The 22,631-nt window shown below is 63.5% G+C and overlaps 1 protein-coding gene across 2 annotated transcripts in view; it reads left to right on the forward strand.

Moving 5' to 3' along the window:
- The window catches only part of RUNX3 (RUNX family transcription factor 3), a 69,171-nt gene extending 48,228 nt beyond the window's left edge, over nt 1–20,943 (forward strand). The window contains exons 4-6 of one of the 2 annotated variants that reach the window (XM_036447009.2): nt 4,115–4,219; nt 14,437–14,595; nt 19,646–20,926. In XM_036447009.2, coding sequence (XP_036302902.1) covers nt 4,115–4,219; nt 14,437–14,595; nt 19,646–20,184 — 803 coding nt within the window. In that variant the 3' untranslated portion in view covers nt 20,185–20,926. Of the gene's footprint in view, nt 1–4,114; nt 4,220–14,436; nt 14,596–19,645 lie in introns of both variants that reach the window. The other variant, XM_045585017.1, reaches the window with a different exon arrangement.
- The last annotated feature ends 1,688 nt before the right edge of the window (nt 20,944–22,631 follow it).

Here is a 22,631-nt window from a genome sequence, read left to right on the forward strand (position 1 = left end):
CCCAGGCACCCCCAGAGAGTGCCTGACTGGGTGGGGGCCAGGGGGCCCAGGAGGGCAGTGACTTCAGAGTGAGGGAGAGCAGCAGGAGGGTCCCCTGGAAAGGGCGAGCCGGGAGCCTGAGCCCCCCTGCCTGGCGTTTCCCTAGCCTCTGCACGCCCTGTTTTCAGGGGTCACAGGAAGGAGAGAACGTATGTGTCCCTCGGACCCGGGACTCCGGGGCAGGGACCGTGGGGGGCATTTGCATCCCGGCCTTTAGCCGCTGGCTCAGGAACATTTCTCCCAGAGGAGCCCACCCTTTCCAGCTCCGCTCACTTACACGGGAGCCCCATCCTCCCAGCCCTGACGTCTCAGACCCCCTGGGTCCCTGGGGGTGGCCCCAGCAGCCTGGCCGGTGGCCTTGGTTCTGGAGTCCCTGCGTCTGGGACAGGAAGCACTGGGCCAACAGCACTCCGAAAGGACCGTGCAAAGAGCACTGCGCGCTGTCAGTCCCGCTGCTTTCGTCTCACACGGTGAGGTGGGGCGATCAAACCCACCCGCCGGTCTTGGGGGGCCGTTGGGAGCAGAGGGGTCAGCAGAGGGGTGCCTTCGGGCAGCCGCCCTCCAGGCCCACCCTGAGCCCGCCCTGGGGAACACAGGTGCCCCGGGCCATGACCCAGCCCCTGGGACTCTCCAAGCCTGTAACTGGGATCAGAGATAGGGGAGCTGCCGAAACCGGTTTGGCTCAGTGGTAGAGCATCGGTCTGCGGACTGAAAGGTCCCAGGTTCGATTCTGGTCAAGGGCATGTACATTGGTTGCGGGCACATCCCCGGTAGGAGGTGTACAAGAGGCAGCTGGTCGATGTTTCTCTCTCATCGACGTTCCCTCTCTCCTCCTCTCTGTAAAAAATCAATAAAATATATTAAGAGAGAGATATTAAGAGAGAGAGAGAGAGAGATAGGGGTGCTCAGACAGAGTTTGACTTGGGGGACCAGCCAAGCCCCCCCACATCCTCCCAATCCCACCTGTGTGGAGGCGGTGATGGCGACGGAGAGCAGGCAGGCGGGGGTGCTCCCATTGCAGGGAGGTGCTGGGAAAACGGGGGGCGCCCTTTGAGGAAGAATCCTCCCCTTATACCTCACGCAGCAGTCATCTCCCGAAGAATCAGAGAATTAGATGTAGAAAGTAAAGAGGACACAGTTCATCAGAGACAAACCTTTTCCGGCCCTGTTACCCAGGGCAACCTGCCCACACACAAAAAATGATAGGAGCGAAATGTAAAGGCCAGCAAACGGGGCAACTGGTCGCCACAAATAGGACAGGGAGGTGTTAACAAGCCGATTACGGAGGGATGGTGTTTTGTCTTATTCCCCCTCCTCCGCCCCCTCCTCCCAACCACCCCCCCCGGGATATTTTTCCATTGATTTTTAGAAAGAGTGGGGGAGAGGGAAAGAGAGAGAGAAATATCGATGTGAGAGAAATTCATCAATTGGTTGCCTCCTGCACAAGCCCAACCAGGGCCTGGGCCTGCTACCGAGGTACATGCCCTTGACAGGAATCGAACCCGGGACCCTTCGGTCCCTAAGCCAACACTCTCTATCCACTGAGCCAAACTGGCTAGGGCTACAGAACGATGTTTTAAAGTCACTGAAACCTTAATACGAAATTATAAAAGAACACAAAGCCATAATTTGTGTTGGGTTAGGATGGATAATAAACATATAAAACGTGTCATTCAGACTAGTATTAGAAAAAAGACCAGTTCGGTCAGGAGCATTTGAAAGATCTTCCACCTCAGTAGATGGTACCAATGGCGCCGGGGGACCCACGGCCTCACGCCAATCACGGTGGCTCTCTGGAGCGCCGTCTCATCTCTCAGGAGAGATCGGACCCCTCGGCTGCGATGAACTCAGCGGCCACTTCTTGGAATCCGTGCTGAGGAAACCAGCGGAGATGCAGACAAAGACTCTTAGAAGCAGAAGGTCATTTTCGTTTTATTTCAAATGGTAAAAAAACAAATTATTTTAAAAGTTTTTTCCCCTCTCAGGAATTTTGAATGGAGACTTTGGAGCCAAATGTCTATTTAAAAATAGAACAGAGTCCTGGAAATAACAGTTGTGTCTACAAATGAAATGTCGGCAGCTCCCACATCAGCCCCTCTCCAGCCCCAGCCGCACACACCGAAAGAAGTCAGCAGCAGGGAGCTGAATGAATAAAAGATGAGGCTCCTATGAGTTGAAATATTTTGCAGCCATTAAAAATGAAGTTTATGAAGAATTTTTAATGACATGAGAAAGTGCTTATGATGTGATGTTAGATGAAAAACGAAGCAGGGGCCAAAACCGGTTTGGCTCAATGGATAGAGCGTTGGCTTGGGGACTGAAGGGTCCCGGGTTCGATTCCGGTCAAGGGCATGTACCTTGGTTGCAGGCATATCCCCAGTAGGGGGTAGCAAGAGGCAGCTGATCAATGACTCTCTCTCATCGATGTTTCTATCTCTCTCCCTTCCTCTCTGTACAACATCAATAAAATATTAAAAAAAAAAAAAAAAAAAAAAAAAAACGAAGCAGGGTACAAATACACACACACACTAGTGGCCTGGTGCACAAAATTCGTGCACAGGGCAAGTGTCGCTCAGCCTGGTCTGCACCCTCTCTAATCTGGGACCCCTTGGGGGATGTCCAACTGCCAGTTTAGGCCTGATCTCTGTGGGATTGGGCCTAACCCGGCAGTCGGACATCCTCACAATCTGGGACCGCTGGCTCCTAACCACTCACCTGCCTGCCTACCTGATCTCCCTTAACCACTCTGCCTGCCGAGCTGCTCTCCCCCAGCCGTCTCCCCACCAGCCTGCTCGCCCCCAACTGTCCCCCTGATGGCCTGCTCACCCCCAACTGCCCCCCCCACCAGCCTGCTCGCCCCCAACTGCCTCCCCCACCAGCCTGCTCGCCCCCAACTGGGCCCCCCTGCTGGCCTGCTTGCCCCCCACTGGCCTCCTGTCGGCCTGATCACCCCCAACTGCCCTCCCCTCCTGGCCTGATCACCCCTAACCGCCTCTTCCTCAGCCCCCCACCATGGCTTTGTCTGGAAGGTCTCCCGGTCTAATTAGCATATCACCCTTTTATTAGTGTATATTGGAATCTCTGCAACTTTTTAAATGTGCATACCCACAGGAAAAGGATCAGAGGAGAAAACACCAAGTAGTAACAGTGTTTATCTCTGACTGGTGGGATTATGGGCATTTTCTTCTTTCTTTTTATTTATTTATTTTTTATTAAATTATTATATGTGTTCATATCTTACCATTGCCCCCCCCACACACACTCCCATACATGCCCTCCCTCCCAGAGTTTTGTGTCCATTGGTTGTACTTATATGCATGCATACAAGTTTTCGGTTGATCTCTTATCTCCCCCAGATCTCCCTACCCTCCCCGCTGTAATTTACTGTCTGCTTGTTGCTTTACTGTCTCTGTATCTATCTTTTGGTTCATCAGTTTATAATGTTCTTTGTTATCCATAAATGAGTGAGGTTATGTGGTGTTTCTCTTTCATTGACTGGCTTATTTCTCTCAGCATGATGTTCTCCAATTCCATGCAGGTTGCTGCAAATGATAAGAACTCCTTTTTTCATGGCAGCATAGTATTCCATTGTGGAGATGTACCATAGATTTCTGCTCCAATCATCCGCTGACGGGCACCTAGGCTGTTTCCAGATCCTAGCTATTGTAGATTGTGCTGCTATGAACTTCTTCTTTCTTATATCTTACGTTCTTACAATTCTCTATAAAACTCCTTAATTACTTTCAGGGGGAAATACATATCTCTCCACCCTTGCTCCCCACCCCAAAATGACAGGGGTCTCTGCACGGCAGGAGCACAAGCAGGATAAGAAACAGAGGGGAAAGCCAGGGCGGCAGAGCAGAGCGGGGAGGTGCAGGCAAAATAGAGTTGGCGCCAGGCCTCCTGGAGCCTCGAATGCCAGCCCCAGCGGCTTGAACGTCACCCAGAGCCCACCTCTGCCCGGGTCCACAGGAGGGCGCCTGCCCCTTCTGGAAGGCTAGGGGGCTCCTCGGGGAGACCAGCGTGCGGTGAGCGGCTCCGGGTACCAACCTCCTGCCTTTTCCCGCCTCCCCAGGGAAGAGTTTCACCCTGACCATCACCGTGTTCACCAACCCCACCCAAGTGGCCACCTACCACCGAGCCATCAAGGTGACTGTGGACGGACCCCGAGAGCCCAGACGTAAGTGCCAGAGCCACCGAGCCCCCCGGGCGGGGGAGGGAGGGTCCCCAGGGAGAAGGGCAGCCGCCGAGGTCAGGCAGAGGGCGCTGGGTTCTGGGAGCACTCCTGGGCGGCGGGGAGTGTGGTCCTCTGCCCTGCAGGCCAGGGAGGAGGCTGGGACCGGGAGACAGCAGGATCAGGGTGGGATGAGCGCGGTTGGGAGCCTGCTGGGGAGTATGGACTTGCATCCTTAAAGAAAGGAAGAGGCTGGAAAAGGCGAGAGGGGAAGGGGAGGAGGGAGGAAGAGAGAGAGAGAGAGAGAGAGAGAGAGAGAGAGAGAGAGAGAGAGAGAGAGAGAGAGAGAATATATGTGTGTGTTCGGAGCTCCAGTGTGCTCCGCTCGACCCCAGCTCCCTCCGCCAGTGGCTGAAGGAGGCCGGTCCCCTCCTTGGAAACTCTTTCTTTGAATCTAAGTATGTGACTTCCTCAAGGCGCCCAGAGGCAGGGCATGCTGACCCCAGGGCCCAGGGTCAAGATCAGGAATGCAAATGCGATTCTGCAGGTATTTACTGAGCACCTGCTGTGTGTAGGGACCCCTTGTTCATGCATTTTAGCATCAAAGAGAGTTTGTGTTTCGTTGCTTCTGCCTGCCCAAGGGCCTGGGGTTTGCAGATTCGGATTAGGGAATTGGAAGGGAAGCTGCCACAGAGTGGGCCAGAGGCCTGTGGTCACTGGGTGAAAGAGTGAGGAATGAATGAATGAATGAATGAACGGATGGATGGATGAATGGATGAATGAATGAATGAAACAGAGAACCAGCTGGCCATCTCTTGTCTGGACTGCCCCTCACGCGCACACACTCGCCGGTGCGTTCAGAGCTGCCCTGTCCTTGTCTGTCTGTGTGATTGTGGCCCCTCTCGCATTTACTGTCTCACGTGAGATCCTCCTGACAGCAGAGCCACAGGGTCACCCAGGCCCGGTGAGGAGAGGATCCAGGCCTGGGGACATGGAGGTCCTGGCTGGGGCCTCACATTGTCTTGGCTCCAGGGTGGCGTCCAGGGTCGCAGAGACAGCCTCTGGTCCCCGCTCAGGAGGAGTGAGCCTGGGGCAGGAGGACAGGCTCCCGGCCTCTCAGCGCCCAGGAGGCTCACCCCGGGAGAGTGGCTACCAGGGTGTGGCCAGCGAGGGCGCCCGGGCCTGGCCCCGAGCGTGGGTGCCCTCGCTGGGAATCAGGCTCAGAGCTGGCCCTGGGAGAGCCCGCTCCAGCCTCAGGACCGCCTCCTGCGGCCTCCCCTGAGCTGTCACACATGGTCACCAGGCCCAGAGGCAGGTCGCTCCCAGCAGGCACTGGCCTGGTCAGGTTCCTGCTGGGATTGGACATGGATGCATCCTTGGCCCTGGCCTTGGGCTTCAGAGCTCCAACGTCATGTCTCTGTTCTGGCCTCGGCCTCGGGGAGCTGGGCCCGTGCTTCCCCAGCATCTCCAGGTGATAGAGGCGGGCACGGCCTGGTGTGTCACTGGCCACGGTGCAGGCAGCAGAGTCCACGCCAGTGTGCCTGGCGGGGGGAGCCCTGGGCAGGTGGCAGGCCTCTCTGGGCATCAGCTGCCTCCTCCAGGAACCCGGAGAATGCCCCCCCTCCCTGCAGGCCTGGAGGTCAGTGCCCACGGTGGCTAGCCTCTGGCTGCAGAGCAGGAGGCTCCTTGTGAGTCATGGATTGTGTTCTGTTACCTCTGGCGCTGGGCCGTCTCCCTGGGCTCCCATTACCACCACCACGAGGGCCATAGTAACAAAGGTCTAAGCTTCTGTTGAGGGAGGTGATATTCTCTTGGGAGTCCCCAGGGGCAGAATCGGGATGGGCTCAGTGTGACTGATGCGGTACAAAGCAGTGAGCACCCAGTGTGGAGAGGCGTGTTATCCGGGGCTCAGAGCCTGGGAGGAAGGGTCCCAGGGGCCGGGCAGCACCTGGAATCCCTGTGAGCCCTCTGTGTGCAGCCGCACAGCCCAGAGCTGCCCACCGCCCCCACCGAGGCCCCTGGATGAGGGTGGAAAGGTGGCCTCCTCCTGCCTGCTGGTCTCTCCTGGGGTTCCCCACACCTGAGACAGCCCCTTGGTGTGAGCTGATGGGGGCGTGGGTGGCACAGGAAGAGGCAGCAGGAAGGGAAGCCAGGCCCGGAGGTACAGCGGAGTCAGAGGCCGGGCTGGCTGCGTGACCTGAGGCAGGTGGCGCCCCTCTCCGGGCCCTGGCACAGGCCAGATCAGTGGTTTTAAAGCACATGTGTCAAACACAAGGCCCGCGGGCCAAATCCGTCCCGCCAGGCCTTGCAATATGGCCCGCACCTCGCTGTCATCACTGCACTCCGCTGCGTTTCCATCACAATGACAGTTTATGACTGTTCAGTAAACCATTCGGCCCGCGATTTAGGCTGGATTTTAGATTTTGGCCCCTTCTCTGATTGAGTTCGACACCCCTATTTTAAAGGGACTTGTTCAAATAAAACCTCAGCAAAAGCTCATTCATAGAGAAGAGCAGCCGTGGGCACGGGGGAGGGCGGGCAGTTCCCCAGGGCCTCACCCTGAGGACCTGCAGGCTTCCTCTCTGCCCCCAGCCTCCGGCCCTGGCCCTGGCCCAGCCCTTAGGTCAGGTCTCCCCCGCACCCTGGCTTCCAGTCTCAGCCTGGCCTTCCGCCTGAGATCTTCTGGGCCTCAGTTTCCCCACTGCTGGTCATCCAGCCCTCCCGAGTGCCAGGCCCTGTGCAAAGCATAATTCACTGGCCCTCAGTGGCCCCGGGAAGAGACAGGCCAAGGGCAAAGCCACCTCCTCAAGGGTGAGCCTGGGCGCACCCAGGGCTCGGGCTGGGGCTCGGGCTGGCCAGCCGCTAGGAAGGGCCTCTCCCCTTGGCGTGCTCCTCTGTTAGCTCTCCTCCGGGCGTTCTCGTGGCCTTCACCACGCTTGCAGCTGCCCTCCCGCGGGGAGTGCTCAGGAGCCCTCGTGGCTTACGTCAGGGTTCTCTTTCTGGGCCTTTCCCCTGCGTTGTGACCCCGTGGGAGGGCCGAGCCTCTCGTGGCGCGGGATGGGAGCCGGAGCGGGTCCAGGGAGCCAGGGATGGCGCCTGCAGCTCCGAGGCCGCTGTGGGTTCTGTGGCCGGGTCGTTCCCCTCCAGGGCCCTGCAGAGCGTGCCCCGTCTGCGGCCAGGTGGCCGGCGGGGCTGAAGGCTGGCTGGTGGCTTCCTGCCTGTATGGCCTGGGTTTCTGAGGTTCTCGGTCCTGGTGTCCCTCACGGTCATGGAGGGGGGGGGAGGGGCTCGTCACAAAGCAGGGGGCCGAGCGGGTCCAGGATCTGGGCGGGAGGCGGACAGGCCCGGGGACTCCGCCGTGGACCGGTTTGGGGACTGCACGCTCCACGTCCTCCAGGCTTAGCAGGTGCCGGTCCCTGAGGGGTCGGCCCAGGTTCCTGATCCCGCCCGAGGCCGGGAGGGCAGCCCTGGCATCTTGCCTGCGGGCCCTTCCCCAAAATGTACATGGGAGGGTTTCAGCAAATGTTTTCCTAGGCACCTACGTGAGGCGGGCACTGTTCTAGAAGCTAGATGCTCTGTGAACCCGGCAGATGGGTCTCACACACCCACAGGGCTGGGGAGAGATGGTCAACAGTTCTGTCATCACCATGGCAACAAGGCCCCACCTGACCTGTGCCCATCACTCCTCTGCCTTCCTCTCACACGCCTTCCTCCGGCCTCCCCTCCCCTCGCCGGCCCCCTGGGCGGTCTTTGAAGTGGGCAGTCACACCCCTGCCTTGGAGCCTTTGCACGTCTACCTGGAATGCCCCCCGCCACCCCCGGGCACCCCCGGATTCATGGCTCACCCCGTCCCTCCCTGAAGTCTTTCCGCAAACTTGGCCGTGAGCCCCTCGCTGACACCCCGCTTCACATCACAGGCACAGCAAACCCCCCCCAACCCCTTCTACCTCCGGCTCTCACGTGACCTCGAGCCCCTCCTAAGGTGCCCTGACGTTCACGCATTTCTTTTCTTTCTCTCTCGTCTTCCCACTCGGGCCTGCGTCCCAGGAGGCGAGCATGTTTCCTCTGTCGTGTCAGGCGCTGGAACAGACCCTGGAATGCAGACGGGAGCACTCAGTAGGTGCTCGAGAAATACTATGGAATCAGTGAAGTAAACAAGTGATTCGCTGATTTAGTTTCAGGTCATATGAAGTCCTGTGAAGAAAGGAAGATCTGGAGTGAGCAGGCAGCACGTAGGGGCTGAGACATGGCAGGGGTGGGGGACAGGGAACCTCCTGAAGGGGTGACGTGAGCAGCGGCCGAGGGAGGTGAGCAGCCCCTGAGGCTGCTGGAGGCTCCCGGCGGCAGGGGCAGGGGCAGGGGCAGGGGCAGGGGCAGGGGCAGGAAAAGCACCCGCGGCTAAGCTGCCAGGTTTGCCCTCCGCTCCAGGTGGGGGGAGGCAGAGGGACGCCCCCATGGAGGAGAGCCAACTGCTCCTGCCCCCTGCCCCCACGATCCCCGGGGGAGTGTGCCCCGTGGGAGGGAAGGGGTTAACCTTAGACCTCCCGGCTCCCTAATCAAGCCCAGGCCGCTGGGAAGCCCGGCTGCAGGCCTGGGAAGGAGGAGCTGCCTCCCTGCCCGCTGGCCCCCCGCCAGCCACCGGCCGGCTTTCATCTGCTCACAGGGGGCCGATTCACGGCAGACCACCCGGGGCCCAGCACCCGCCCCTGCTTCCATGCGGTTGTTAAGAGTCGGGTGTAAATCTCCTGACAGGCCGCAGAGCGGGCCCAGGGCCTGGGTGCCCCACCCTTCAGCTGGGCAGACAGTGGCTGCTGTGTCTGGGCTGTGGCCGCCCCAGCGCCTGGCCAGGCAGCCGAGTGGCTGCATCTGGGTGCCCACATGGTTCCCCACAGATGACCCCGTTCCCGTGGCCCTGCCCAGCGCCTCTGCTCCCTGCCCTCCGGCTGCGGTGGCCTCCGGGCCCCGCCCGGCCGCCGAGACAGGACGCGGAGCTGGCCTCTCGCCAGCCACACCTCGGTGCCAGGCAGCCCAGCTCGCCTCTCTCGGAGGTCTTGGGAGGCCGAGACCTCAGCAGCCAAGTTACATGCAGTGTGCTGACCTTTCTGGGTTTGGCCTTGACCACGTGCCTCCACTTTCCCATCTGCAAAATGGGGTGACTGTAGCGGTCTCGAATAGCAGCATCGCCGGCTTGGAGACGCTGCAGGGGCTGTCAGTGGTTTGAGCCCAGTGGCGAGCCAGGTCCTGTGCGCCGAGGTGCTCCCTGCTCCCCTCCCCGCCCCCAGTGCTCTGCTTCTCAGTCCTGGGCTCTGTCCTCAGCTCCTCCTCACTCTCAGGAGTTGACCATATGATGGCCATTTTACAGGTATGGAAACTGAGTCCCAGAGGAGGAGAGGGACTAGGCGGGATAGAGCGGGGCGCGATGGGAGTCGGCCTTTCCGCGCTGAGCTCCAGAGCAGGCAGGGCTCCGAGAGAGGCCCTGAGGCTCTCACCTTCCCCCACGCCCACCCTCCCGGGCCTGCCGAGAACCCTCCGGCTGAGCTGAGCCCGGGCTGGGCGCTAACACTGCGCCTGCGGCCCCTGGTGTCACAGCCCAGGCCCCTCTCCTGCAGGAAGGGCCCCGGGAAGGAAGGGGCAGTGCTTCCTGGGACCTGACCGTGTCCCTGACCCCCTCCAGGCTGTGTCTCCCCTTCACGAGGACAGGGGCCTCCCGGGGGGGGGGGGGGGGGGCGCGGTGCAGCATCACCTGCTCAGCCAGGGGAGTCAGGAAGCACCCAGGAAGCACGGCTGCTCTGGCCTGCGCTGCCGGCTGCTGCTTCCGGCCTGGCCGGCAGAGGGGCTGTGCCGGGAGGAGGGGGCTTCTGAGGAGGAGCTCCTGGGCTGAGCCCCACGGACAGGAGAGCATTCCTGGCCGGGCGGGGCCTGAGCCGTGGCTCTGAGTGTGGAGGCAGAGAAGAAACCCTGGCCCCGGCAGCAGCAGGAGGTGGTGGTGGTGGTGGGTGGGCCCGGGAGCAGGCAGCCCTGCCTTCTCCATGCTGGGGCCCCGTCTGGCCAGCGGCTGGTGCCTGCAGCCTGAAGCCAGAGGGGCTCCATGAGCAGCCGGGCAGGGGAAACGGAGGCACTGCGAGAGATCCCGCGCGGCAGCCACATGAAAGAGCTCTGTTCTGCGGCCGCATCGCCTTCCCTGGGGCACAGGAAGTTCCTTCTGCTCCGACATGGAGGCAGCCCCTGGCGCTGAGACTCTCTGGCACCCTGGCCGAGTGGAGCCGCCTCGGCTCCCCGAGGCCCCTCCCTGCAGCCTCCACAGCAACAAGGAAGCCATTCCCAGCGCGCTGCTGACGCCCCCTCCTCCAGGAAGTCTGCCTGGTGTGACGGCAGGACCCGCGCGGTGGGTGGGAACATGTGCTTGGGGGGGGGCAGAGTGCCCGGTTGTATCCCAGACCACGCCCTGAGTGTACGTCTCGCCTTGAGGTCTCAGTGGCCCCGTCTGTACATTGGGAGCAACAAGGAACGTGTCGAGAGAAGGAGCACCTGGAGTTCTTGGGTTGTGGGTGGCAGTGCCGGCTCTGCTGTCCCGGCTTTGTGTCCCAGACACAGGGAGACACGGCTGACCTGGGCCTGGGGGTCCCGGGCTGGCGTGCGGGTGATCGCCCCGCCTCCCTGGAGTGAGCGGGGTGGGGACCCGAGTGGGTGTAGTGCGCTCCCAGAACGTGTCCGGCCAGCGCCACCACGGCCTCTGAGGGTGCCATGACGGGGACCCTGCGGCTTGGGGTGGCGGGAAGGGAGTGTGGCTTTCGCCAGGCTGCAAGCAGCAGGGCCCAGCCTCGAACCCCTGTTGCTCCCCGCCCTCCTCCTGCTGGCCACAGAGTGACTGCAAACACCCCCGTCCGCAGCGTGTCTCAGAAGCCGGCCTTGATGCGCCGTGAGGACCGTAACGGGGCCTGAGGTTTTGCACCAGCTTCTGTGCAGCCCCGTGGGCTCAGGCCGAGCGGAGACACCGGGCCCTTAGCGCCCACTGCCGTCCGGCCGGCCTGCGGCCTCCAGGGCCCCACCGCCTCCCGCCTTGAGAGGCTCTGAGTCCCCTCGTCCCCCCCGTGTCCGCTCCGCGGCTGCAGTCTTCGGGGGCCTCCCCCCGGCTGAGGCCCAGCCAACTGGCCAGATAAGGAAGCGCTGAACTTGGAGCACGCACACCGGGAGCCCCGGGCAGGACCCCTCCTACAAAGTGATGAGTTTGGCGCTTTTTTTTTTTCCTTTTCAGTATTTGAACTAATTGCCAACATATAAAATATGGGAGATTTCATATAAAAACAGGTTTATGGTTTTGGAAGCTCTGGCAACACTGAGCTCATATTCCTCCCCCCCCCCCCCCCCCCCCACACACACACACACCCTCGTCAGAGAACCAGTCCGCTGTACTCGATGGTAACTACCCCCTTACGAGGCACATCCCCTCTGGTCTGCCCCAGTCCCCACCCACCCCATGTGCCTCCGTTTCTTGACTTGCCTGCCCCCATAGGCAGCCCCCATAGGCCCTAAGTGCCGCTGAGCTCACCCGGACCCATACTGTCCCCGTTGTTACCAAGGAGGCCTCGTGGCTTCATTCCAGCTGCCGCGTGTCCCCGGGCTCCGGGCCTGGGGCCTCGGAGGAGGAGGAAGTGGGCCCCTGGCTCTCGGCGTCTCGCTGAGCCCGGCGTGGCTCGCAGACTCCTGCTCCGTGTCTGAGGGCTCGGAGGCCCCTGTGAGCGTGCGGCGGGTGTGTAGAGAGCGTGGGGCCTGGGCTCCGGGGACCCATCGCATCCCCGTTTTGGAAGCCAGAAGTGCGGCCCGTGGCTGGGCCTCTGACTCTCCCCCGCATCCCCAGTGGCGGTGACCCTTTCCCCCGAAGATGCCGTTTTCCAGGCCTCGGGAAGGACGGTGAGGATTCTGTTTTAACTCCCACCTGCTTCTCTCTTCTTCCCTGCCTGTCCGTCTAGAGAGTTCCGCGCATCACGGCCGACCTAAGGCCTCAGGCAGGCCTTGCCCTCTCCCTGGGATCCTCCCGCATTCTTTCCCAAGGGGTCTCGGTCCGGGGCCTCCTTCCCCCGTCCTCGCTCTGGGACCTCTGAGCCGCCGTTTCTCTTGCCTGTGAAAGGGGGAGGGCACCAGCCTGCGCGGGCCCCGCCGTGGGGCAGCTGGAGCAGGTGGGCAGCCTCCTTCGGGTGAGCAGCGAGTTCAGGATGCTCAGCCCTCTGCCTGACAGGCGCCCAGAGCTCGGAGTGAACAGGGGGGTGTGAGGGGACAATGCGGGAAACGGGGGGCCAGCTGAGCAGAGGGGCTGAGTGAACGTGGTGCCGGTGGGTGTGAGGGCGGAGCAAGGGGCCCCCGGCAGCGGGCAGGCCTCCCAGCTCCTCGTGGGGGTCTGCTGTCTCCTTGGGCGGGCTTGTCCTCCCTGTGGTGGTGGGAGGACGGAGGCGGCTCGGGGGGCGCTCCAGGAAGGCAGGTGGCGGATGGACACTGCCAGGCTGAGCCCCTTCGGGAACGTCCGTGCGTGCGGAACGGGGGCTTCTGGGCCGGGGCTCCGGGCGGCTCCGGGAGCCGCAGCCCTGTCTGCTGTGCGTTATTTCTGTAGATGTTCGCGGGCTGCTTGTGAAATGGAAAGCGAGTCATTGAAGAGGGGTGTGTGCGTGTGCATGTGTGTACATGTGCGCACGTGTGTGTGCACATGTGTGTGTGTGCGTGCGTGTGTGTGTGCGCGTGTGTGTGTGGTCGTGTATCCCTCGAGCTCCACGTCTTCCGAGGACCCTGAGGGAGGCTCTGCTGGCTGCATGGAGCAGGGCGTGGTCACCTCTGCCGCTCTCCGGGCCTGGGGCAGGGGCTGGGCCCTCCTGTACTGGCCGGGCCACGGAAGGTGGCCACGGAAGGAGGAGGGGGGAAGGGAGTGTGGAGGAGGGGGCCACGTGGGTTCGGGTGAGCTCAGCGGGCACTAGGACCTATGGGGGCTGCCTATGGGGGCAGGCAAGTCAAGAAACGGAGGCACATGGGGTGGGTGGGGACTGGGGCAGACCAGAGGGGATGTGCCTCGTAAGGGGGTAGTTACCATCGAGTACAGCTAACCGGTGCTCTGACGAGTGTGTGTGTGTGTGTGTGTGTGTGTGTGTGTGTGTGTGGTGGGGTGTGGGGGGAGTATATAGACACCCAGGCAGGAGGGGGCCACGGCAGGTGATGGCCACGGTGGGTGGTGGCCACGGCGGGGGGTGGCCACGGTGGGGGGGTGGCCACGGCGGGGGGTGGCCATGGCGGGGGGGTGGCCACGGCGGGGGGTGGCCACGGCGGGTGGTGGCCATGGCGGGGGGGTGGCCACGGCGGGGGGGTGGCCACGGCGGGGGGGTGGCCACGGCAGGTGATGGCCACGGTGGGTGGTGGCCACGGCAGGTGATGGCCACGGTGGGTGGTGGCCACGGCGGGGGGGTGGCCACGGCGGGGGGTGGCCACGGTGGGGGGGTGGCCACAGCGGGTGGTGGCCACGGCAGGAGGCGGCCACGGCGGGGGTGGCCACGGAGAATGTGGCCACGGCGGGTGGTGGCCACGGTGGGTGATGGCCACGGCGGGGAGGTGGCCACGGCGGGGGGGTGGCCATGGCGGGTGGTGGCCACGGCAGGAATGCCGAGAAATGCCGGCAGCTCCTCCAGGTGCACTGGCCCGGTCCCCACCTTCCAGTCAGAGGGGAGGCCAGCCCTCGGCGAAGCACCACAGCCTTTGCTCTGTGTCCTGGCGACCATTTCCTTCTGTCTGAGGCCCTGACAGGAGGCCGGTGGGTCCGAGTGACCCGGGGCGGGGTGGAGTGACAGTCTCATCTCAGGGCCTCCTCCCAGGGGTGGGGTGGGCCTGGGACGCTGGGAGGCAGAAGATGGCAGCACCCCAGGTTCTCTCCCCGATCCCCCATGGGCACCTGCTGGAGTCACCTGCCCACGCCCGAGGCCTCAGTTTCCCCTTCTGCTGAGCAGTGTGCTGTGGAGGGTGAGGTATGAGAGAGGGCAGCCCGGCTCAGGAGGGCAGCGGTGAGTCAGTGTGGCCCCCAGGCCGTTTCTGTCAGAGTCTGTGAGAACCTGAGAGGGAGGTGGCTAGTGACTGAGGGTCTCTGCAGAAGCCCGAGCTTCGGCTCGGGGTGACCATCCCGGCAGCGGCGGAGGCATTTCTGTCTCCCGGGCCCCTCGGGAACCGGCTCTGATGGCTCCCTCGCTCCGCAGGGCACCGGCAGAAGCTGGAGGACCAGGCCAAGGCCTTCCCCGACCGCTTCGGGGACCTGGAGCGGGTGCGCATGCGGGTGACGCCCAGCATGCCCAGCCCCCGCGGCTCGCTCAGCACCGCCAGCCACTTCAACAGCCAGGCCCAGACCCCCATCCAAGGTACGCACGGCGGGGGCGGGGGGGGGGGGGGGGCGGACCAGGACCTGGGCATGGTCCTGGGCTCCGGGCCAAGCCCTTCGGAGGCCGTTCTCTGCCCATGTGATGCTCTGGCCGTGGCCCTTCCTTCACTGGCACAGCCAGCATTTCCTGACACCCACCACGTGCCATGCTCAGTCTCCCTGGGGAGATGGCGTTAATCTCCCAGTGCTCCCATTGAAATCGGGGTGTGACTTGTCCGCGGAACCTGTGGCAGACGTGTCCCTGCTGAAGACACCTCCCTCCTAGCTTCGGCTTCCTCACTGAGAGTGGGGTGCCTCTGCCCAGGCTGGGGTCACGTTCAAGTGCTTAGAGTTCGTAGGCGGTAAAGGGCGTTGCAGCCCCGGAGAGACACTCAGCATCCCCTCGGGAAGGTCCCGTGGCCCAGGGTCCCTGCCCAACAGGAAGGAGGAGAGAGGCCTCTGGGCCGAGGCCCCCAAAGGGGCGTCTCTCCCCATCGCCTGGTGGGCACAGCAGGCACAGCCAGAGTGGATCTCAGGCAGGCCTTCCGGGGAGACGGGCCTGGCACACAGGAAGTGCTCCGTAAGCGCCTGGAGGACGGAGAGGCACGCTTCTCCGGGCTCTGCCAGCCAGCGGCCCGGGCACAGAGGCTGGTGCACAGCCGCAGGCCTCGGCAGCACCGAGCAGAGGCAGGAGGGCTGGCTGTCGCCGGGCACTGAGGGTGTCGTTCTTTCTCGGTCCTTCATCTGGCAGATCGGTGGTGGTGGCGAGCTTGGTATATCCCGTAGCATAGAGAGAAGGCCCTCTGTCTGGCCTGAGAAGCTGGGCCTTGGGGAAGAGGGAGGGGCCCCGGGTCCAGCTGCCCCCAGCCTCTGGGCTAGCAGATGTGAGCCACTCGGCAGGTCTGGGGCCGGGGAAGGAAGGGCGGGGTGAGGCGCTGCAGGGCGGAGGCCTGACCTCAGGAGGCAGCGTGGGGGGCGGGGGGTGCTCGGCGCTCGGACCCATGCCCACCCCTGCCCGGAAGCCGTCTGAGCTCCCTCTCCCTCGGGCAGCGTCTGTCGGGGTGCAGGAGCCTAACACTCCAGGCCCTCCCCTGCCGGAGCAGAGCTGGGCCCCGGGGGGTGTTGGGGCCCAGCCAGGGAGCCCCGAATCCAGCAGGCGGGGTGGATACAGCCTTCCTGGCCAGCAGCTCCCGGGGAAGGAGAGCCCGCCTCGCCCTCCCGCCGTGGTGTGGACGTGGCTGGGGAATCGGTGCCTCAGGCTCCCCACCCTCTGTCCAGCCTCCACTCTGAGGCTGGGAGGGGAGGTGGGGCCTGTGTGGGCGCAGCTGACCCGGTCCTTCCCCTGCTGCTGCACCCCAGAGGGCTCCCCAGCCCCTCGCTGACCCCCCAGCACTGGGCTCAGGCCGCCCTCTCCCAGGCCTGGCCCCTCTGGCGTGAGCGGAAGGGCCCTTGACAACCAGGACAGGAAAGAAGTATGAACTTTGCCATCAGATGGGCCGGGCTCGGAACTCTGCCCCTGCCGGGCACGGGCTGTGTGTTCCTGGGCCAGTCACTTCACCTCTCTGAGCTCAGTTTTCCCGCCTGCGAAATGGGAGGCAGGAGGTGCCTGCCTCAGCGGGGTGTTGGCAGGGCTGGGTTTGGGGCCCTCTCACCGGCCCTCCCCTTCTGTGGGGGCCAGCCTCTGCCTTCAGATCCATCCTGGGGATCCCCTCAGGGCACCCCGCCACCGCTCCTCATGGTGCCCGTTAACAGCTCTGACCCCCGGCTTTGGTCACTGGCAAGCAGAGCCGAGGCGCCATCCCCTCGGTACCCCGGCCCCAGGCCCCCCCAGCCGTGGCCGCCCACAATGGGGGCTTCTCACAGCTCAAAGGGCTCATTCAGCCGCCACGCAGCAGCTGGGGCAATTTGGAGAAGAAAATAAACATTTCCTCCCAGTGTTGGGGTTGGCCGCTCGACAGCCAGCCAGCTCCGGTTTCCGGGGGCTACTGGGCGGGGTGGGGCTGGGGGCAGGAGCCTCAGGGGTCCTGAGGGCAGACACTTCCCCACCAGCCTGGGGCGGGGGGTGCAGGAGGGGACCAAGGCGTCTGGGCAGGTCCTGCTCAGAACCTGGCGCCCCTGTGAACGCCGAGGGTCACGCACACCAGCCCAGCCCCCCCCCACCACCCCCCGCCAGGCCTGCAGCCCTGCGGTCTCCTCCCGGGGTCCCTGTTTGGGGTCTTTCACTTGGAGCGTGGGGGGTTCCTGTCCATGGACAGCACTCACTTCCTGGGCTCAGAGCTGAAGGGCCAGCCTTGTGCTTGGCCATGTTTGGGTGCCAGGCAATGCCACCGAGACCTCGGGGGTCCTGAGGGTGGGTGGGGAGCTGGCACCTCTGGCCCCTTAGGCTTCAGGGTAGCACTAACCAGCCAGGGAACCCAATGGGGAGGGGACCCTTAAACCCCCCCCCCTCCCCCAGAATCCCCATCTTGAGCAGGGAGCACCATTCCATCCGGACCCACAGAGGACAGAGCGAGCCCAGAGCTGAGGAGGCGCTGGCCAGCTGAGCCGGGAAGACCCCGGAGCCCAGAGAACCTACAGGCCTCACCCGAGGTCCCAGCGCCTCAGGCAGACGTGGGCAGCAGGAGACCTGGGGGCGCCTGCAGCGGTCTGTCCTCAGCCCGGCCCCCGTCCAGTGGGCAGTGCCAGCCCGGAGCTGCCCAGGGGCAGAGGCCGGTCCCCCTGAATCCTCTTTGGCGGGGTGGCATCGAGGGGTTGGGGCCAGACAGACTTTTCCTCGGGACACTGTGGGGGCTCACCCACCCCTCTGCTGCCGGAGTCCCCCCGGGGCCAGGAGGTAAGGGAGGCGCAGGGTCAGGGGTCACCTCTGCAGGCCCTGAGGGGCCAGGTGTGCCGGGAGCCCCGAACAGGAGTGTCACAGCCATGACGGCGGCGCCAGCCCTCGGCAGGCCGCCCCCTGTGCCCACTCTGAGCACTCCGCCCGCAGTAACTGATCTAATTCCTGGGATCGGGTACTGTCTTCACTTCTCATGTGGGAAGATTGAAACAGAAAGGTTAAGTGACTTGCCCAAGGACACACAGCAAGCAAGCGTCAGAAGCCGATTAGATGCCCAGCTGCAGAGACCACACAATTAACCTTTGCGCTGTGCTGCCTCCTGGAAGGGACGGCTGCCGCTCAGACCCATAGTGGGGGTCAGGACTGGAGCCCCAGGACTTGGTGCCGGGCCCGGTGCTCTGTGTGACCCTTAGGCAAATGCCTCACCTTCTCTGGGCCTCAGATTTCCTACCGAGGGCGTTAGACTCAATCCCAGGGCCCCTGTGAATGCTGAGGTTTTGGGGGTTCTGGGAGTGCAAACATAGGGGGCAGAGGCCCAGATGCGCTTGCCTTGGAGTCCAGTGAGGAGCCAAACTGGAGGAGCAGGGGCAGGACCTGGTCTGGACGCTGGTGTCTCTTTGGCAAGGGCCACCAAGCCCCTCTGGCTGCATCTCACTTTGCTACCAAGGCAGATGCAGGCAGCCCCGGAGATACAGGCCCAGGCTGAGGTGTGTGGGGCAGGGGGCACACAGATCTTCTCTGGGCCTAACCCCCACCACACACTCTCACACACACACACACACACACACACACACAGGGAGAAGCTCACATAACCTCACCCAGCCCCGCCGGGCAGGGGGGGGGTGCGGGCATGCCCAGCAGCCCAGCAAAGCAGAGAGCAGAGGCCCCGTGAGGAGTTTGAGTCCTTTCTGCAGCATCGAGAAAATGAATCTTCCTCTGTGCCTCAGTTTCCCTTCCTGTAAAAGCAGGCTCCAAATCCCTCTCCCACAGGGCCATTGCAGACCCTCTCCACCCCCTGACAGGCCCCTGCACGGCCAGGCTGTGAGAGGATTCCAGAGGCAGAGCAGAGCCGCCCCTTCTCCGTCAGCCCTGGAGGCGCCTGTGGCCGCCTTCGGCCCGGTCCTGCCCACCTGCCTCCCGGCAGGACCGTTATCCGGTCAGGAGGGCTCCCGCCCCGAGCAGCCAAGGCAGTAAGAGCAGAGCCAGAGCTTCTTTTTAAATTAAAAATGTATTGGGGTAACAAGCTATATGATAAAGAGGTAATATGCAAATTGGCGCTCACACTCACAAGATGGCTGCCTACAACCAGGCTGGCATGGGGGTTAGTGAGGGACGACCAAACAACTGAACAAGTAGGCTGCATGGGCGACCAGGCCGGTGGGGGGCCTGTGCGGGGTGACTAGGCCAGCAGGGGCAGTTGGGGGCAGCCAGGCTGGCGGGGGAGCAGGGGCAGTTAGGGGCAATGAGGGTGGCGGGCCGGGGCGGGGGGCAGTAAGGAGTGACCAGGCCAACAGGGAGGGGGCTTTTGGGGCAACCTTGCCAGCAATAGGGGGGGGTGGCAATTAGGGGTGACCAGGCTGGCAGCAAGGGCAGTTAGGGGCAATCAGGCCAGCACTCAGAGGCAGTGAAGGGTGATCAGGCCGGCACTGGGGGAAGGGCAATTAGAGGCAATCAGGCAGGCAGGCAGGTGAGCATTTAGATGCCTGCTGTCCAGGATGGTGAGAGGGAGGTCTGACTGCTGGTTTAGGCCTGATCCCCAGGGAGTCCCTGATTGGAGAGGGTACAGGCTGTGCTGAGGACAGACCCCTGCCCCCGTGCCTCTAATTAGTTAATAAGATTGATACATTTCAGGGATGCAACTTTATAATACACCTGTATACTCTGTTGTGTGCTCACCACCCTGTATTTGACCCCCTTAACCAAGGACATTCTTAAAGAATTCCGCTGGGGCCCACCTGCGTAGCTCAGACCTATTAACCAGGAGGTCACAGTTCGATTCCCCGTCAGGTTGCAGGCTCAGTCCCCAGTGTGGGATGTGCAGGAAGCAGCTGATCGATGATTCTCTCTCATCACTGATGTTTCTCTCTCTCTCTCTCTCTCCCTCTCCCTTCCTCCCTGAAACCAATTAAAAATGCCTATTAAAAAAGACGTCTGCTGGGGGGAGGGGGGGGGTGCCGGTGTCCAGCTGCGACTGACCACCCCCTTTGCTGTCCCGCAGGCACCTCGGACCTGAACCCTTTCTCCGACCCCCGCCAGTTCGACCGCTCCTTCCCGGCGCTCCAGACCCTCACGGACAGCCGCTTCCCGGACCCCAGGATGCACTACCCGGGGACCATGTCGGCGGCCTTCCCCTACAGCGCCACGCCCTCGGGCGCGAGCATCAGCAGCCTCAGCGTGGCCAGCATGCCGGCCGCCAGCCGCTTCCACCCCACCTACCTCCCGCCGCCGTACCCGGGGGCCACCCAGAACCAGAGCGGGCCCTTCCAGGCCAACCCGTCCCCGTACCACCTGTACTACGGCGCGTCCTCCGGCTCCTACCAGTTCTCCATGGTGGCCGGCGGCGGCGGCGACCGCTCGCCCACCCGCATGCTGGCCTCCTGCACCAGCAGCGCCGGCTCCGTGGCCACCGGCAACCTCATGAACCCCAGCCTGGGCGGCCAGAGCGACGGCGTGGAGGCCGACGGCAGCCACAGCAACTCGCCCACCGCCCTGAGCACGCCGGGCCGCATGGACGAGGCCGTGTGGAGGCCCTACTGACCGCCCGCGTCGGCGCGGACCGCTCCCGGCCGGCTCCGCGGCTCAGGCGGGAGGGAGACCCGGGCCCGTGGCCGTGGGCCCTGGGCCCTGGGCCCGGAGCTGGTGGGAGGCTCCGAGAGCACCTGGTCCAGCCGAGTCTTTGTACAGAGGGGTGAGGACCGGCCCCTGGACCCCTACCCCGAGCCCAGATCCTGTCATCTCATCCCACTGCCCGGTGGGAAAAGCATCCTCCTGCCGTCTCCTGACCCGGCGACCGGCTGTGCCTGCGCGGTCACCGGCCCTGGTCTCGGAGGACAGAGACCCTGTCTGCTCCGGAGAGAGGCAGCGCCGGCCCACAGTCTGGCCTCTTACCCGCAGGGCCCTGGAGTCGCCTCCCACCCTCACCCCCGCCTCCACCCCCACCCCCTCAGAGACCCTGCACCTCATGGGCCCAGCCCTTCCTCCGCATTTACACAAATCGAGGCAGAACTGGAAGGTCCCCCTCCTCAGAGGGGCACCCCTCACTGTACCCTCGCCCAAGGGCACAGGCTGCACGGACTCCCGCGTCCGAGTTCTCTGCTCCTGGGGAAAGGGCCTGCCCGATTCCAAAGAATCGCCGGCCCAGATGAGATGAGAGCACCCCCTAGCCAGTCCCCCCTCACCCCCGCCCAATCCCTCGCAGCTAAGCAGCCCCCTCCCCACCCAGCTGCCTGTGGGTCCCAGGCCCGGTGTCGGCAGCCTGTGGCAGCAGGTTCCTGAAACCAGCGAAGGCACCTGCTCTGAGCACTTTCCCAGCCCAGGGCGCCCACCCACCCACCCACCCACCCACCCACCGCACTCTGGGTGGGGCTGTGGGTCCCCCTTCGCCCCCGGCTGGTCTCAGAATTGCAGTGTTTGGGGAGAGACGGGGGCCAGGCAGGTTCTCGCAGAAAGCACTGGGGTGAGCTCAGAGAGCACCGTCCCTGTCTACTGGGCCCGGCCGGCCCGGCCGTGACACCCCTCTCTCCCCCGCCTCCTGGGAAGGCCCAGCCGAACCGCCCAGGCCCTGCCACGCTCTCCGCTCAACCGGCCGCGGGCCACAGCCGTCGTACGAAGGCTGGTTTTTAAAGTGATTTTAGAAAAGCTCCCCACGTTTTCAGACACGTGGCATCTTACAGGCAAAGCCCATGGTTGTGAACCTCCTCAGGCCGTCACCATGTTCCCTTGGCAACACCCCCCGCCCCCCGACATCCCCCAGCGGCCAGCCCTGGTGGGACCACGGGGGCGGCGGGGGAGATGCTGGAATCTCACACTCATGGCTCTCGGACGTTTGTCCAAGCAGATGCTCCTGTGTTGGTCCCGGTGGGCGGGCCGTGGGGGGCGAGCCGGGGCCAGGGGAAGGCGGAACAGAGGGGGGAAGGGCCCCCAGCCTCAGCGCAGCGCGCCGGCCCTCCCGGCCGCCCCTTCGGTGGGCAGGTGGGAAAGCGATCCTCAGGCCGCGCGGCCTCCCGCTCGGAGTTCTTTAGTTCTGGAAAGGCGAGTGGGAAAGGGCCAGAAGGCCCCAGGAGGCGGCAGCATGTGGCTTTCCGCCATGGTTCCGGCCACATCCTCTGAGGACGGGAACTGCCCCCTGCAAGAGGCTCCTGTGTGTCTGTCATGGCACCTGGCCTGCCCATCCACCCCCACTCCTCCCCCCTTCATCCCCACCCCGCACCCCACACAAACACCCCCAGGGCAGGTTAGGAAGTCCTGGCGAGCTCACCAGACCCTCCCACTGCGGCCCCTCCCTCCTGCCCTCACTGGAAAACGCAGTCTCCATCTCTCCCAACAAGCTGCTGGGGTGTCCTGCTGACTCCCTCCACCCAGGGGCGCTCCCACCCCTTCTCAGGAAGCAGCTACAGCCGCCGTCTCCGTGTCTTCACTCCGGTCCTCGGGTGCCCAGTGCCCAGCACTTTGTAGTCCCCCCAGGTCACTGCCCCTTCCTGACCTCCAGGCCCCGGTCAAGGCCCGGACAGGACATACAGGGCCCTCCCCCCACCGCCCGACTCAAAGGGACGGCAGCCGTGCGGAGTCTTCAGGCCCACGGCGGGCACCGACCGCCTGGGCGTGTAGACACGGTCCCGGTGGACGTGATGCTCCGATGCGGGAAGCACAGGGGGCCGAGGGCGGCTGCCGCCTGGCCGGAGCCTGTCGGTGGGTGTGGGTCCGCGGTGACATTGCCGTGCTGTGGTGTCAGCACCTGCTGCCCTCGCATGGCCCATCGGACCGCCCGGAGCTGAGAAGAGGGTGGGAGGGGTGGAAACTGCTTTGCACTATAATTTGCTTGTACAGTAAACGTCTGTCTTCTGTACTATTTAACTGTAAGACGGAGTTTTGACTGGTTTTTTATAACAGAACTCTGAGGTGTGTGGGAGGGTCCCATGCCAGGCTCCTGGGGCTGTGTGCAGGGGTGAGGGAGGATGGAGACCTTCCGTGCCCCCCCCCCACAC

The sequence above is a fragment of the Pipistrellus kuhlii genome, unplaced genomic scaffold (assembly GCF_014108245.1).
Source record: "Pipistrellus kuhlii isolate mPipKuh1 unplaced genomic scaffold, mPipKuh1.p scaffold_m20_p_2, whole genome shotgun sequence".
Taxonomy (NCBI): Eukaryota; Metazoa; Chordata; class Mammalia; order Chiroptera; family Vespertilionidae; genus Pipistrellus; species Pipistrellus kuhlii.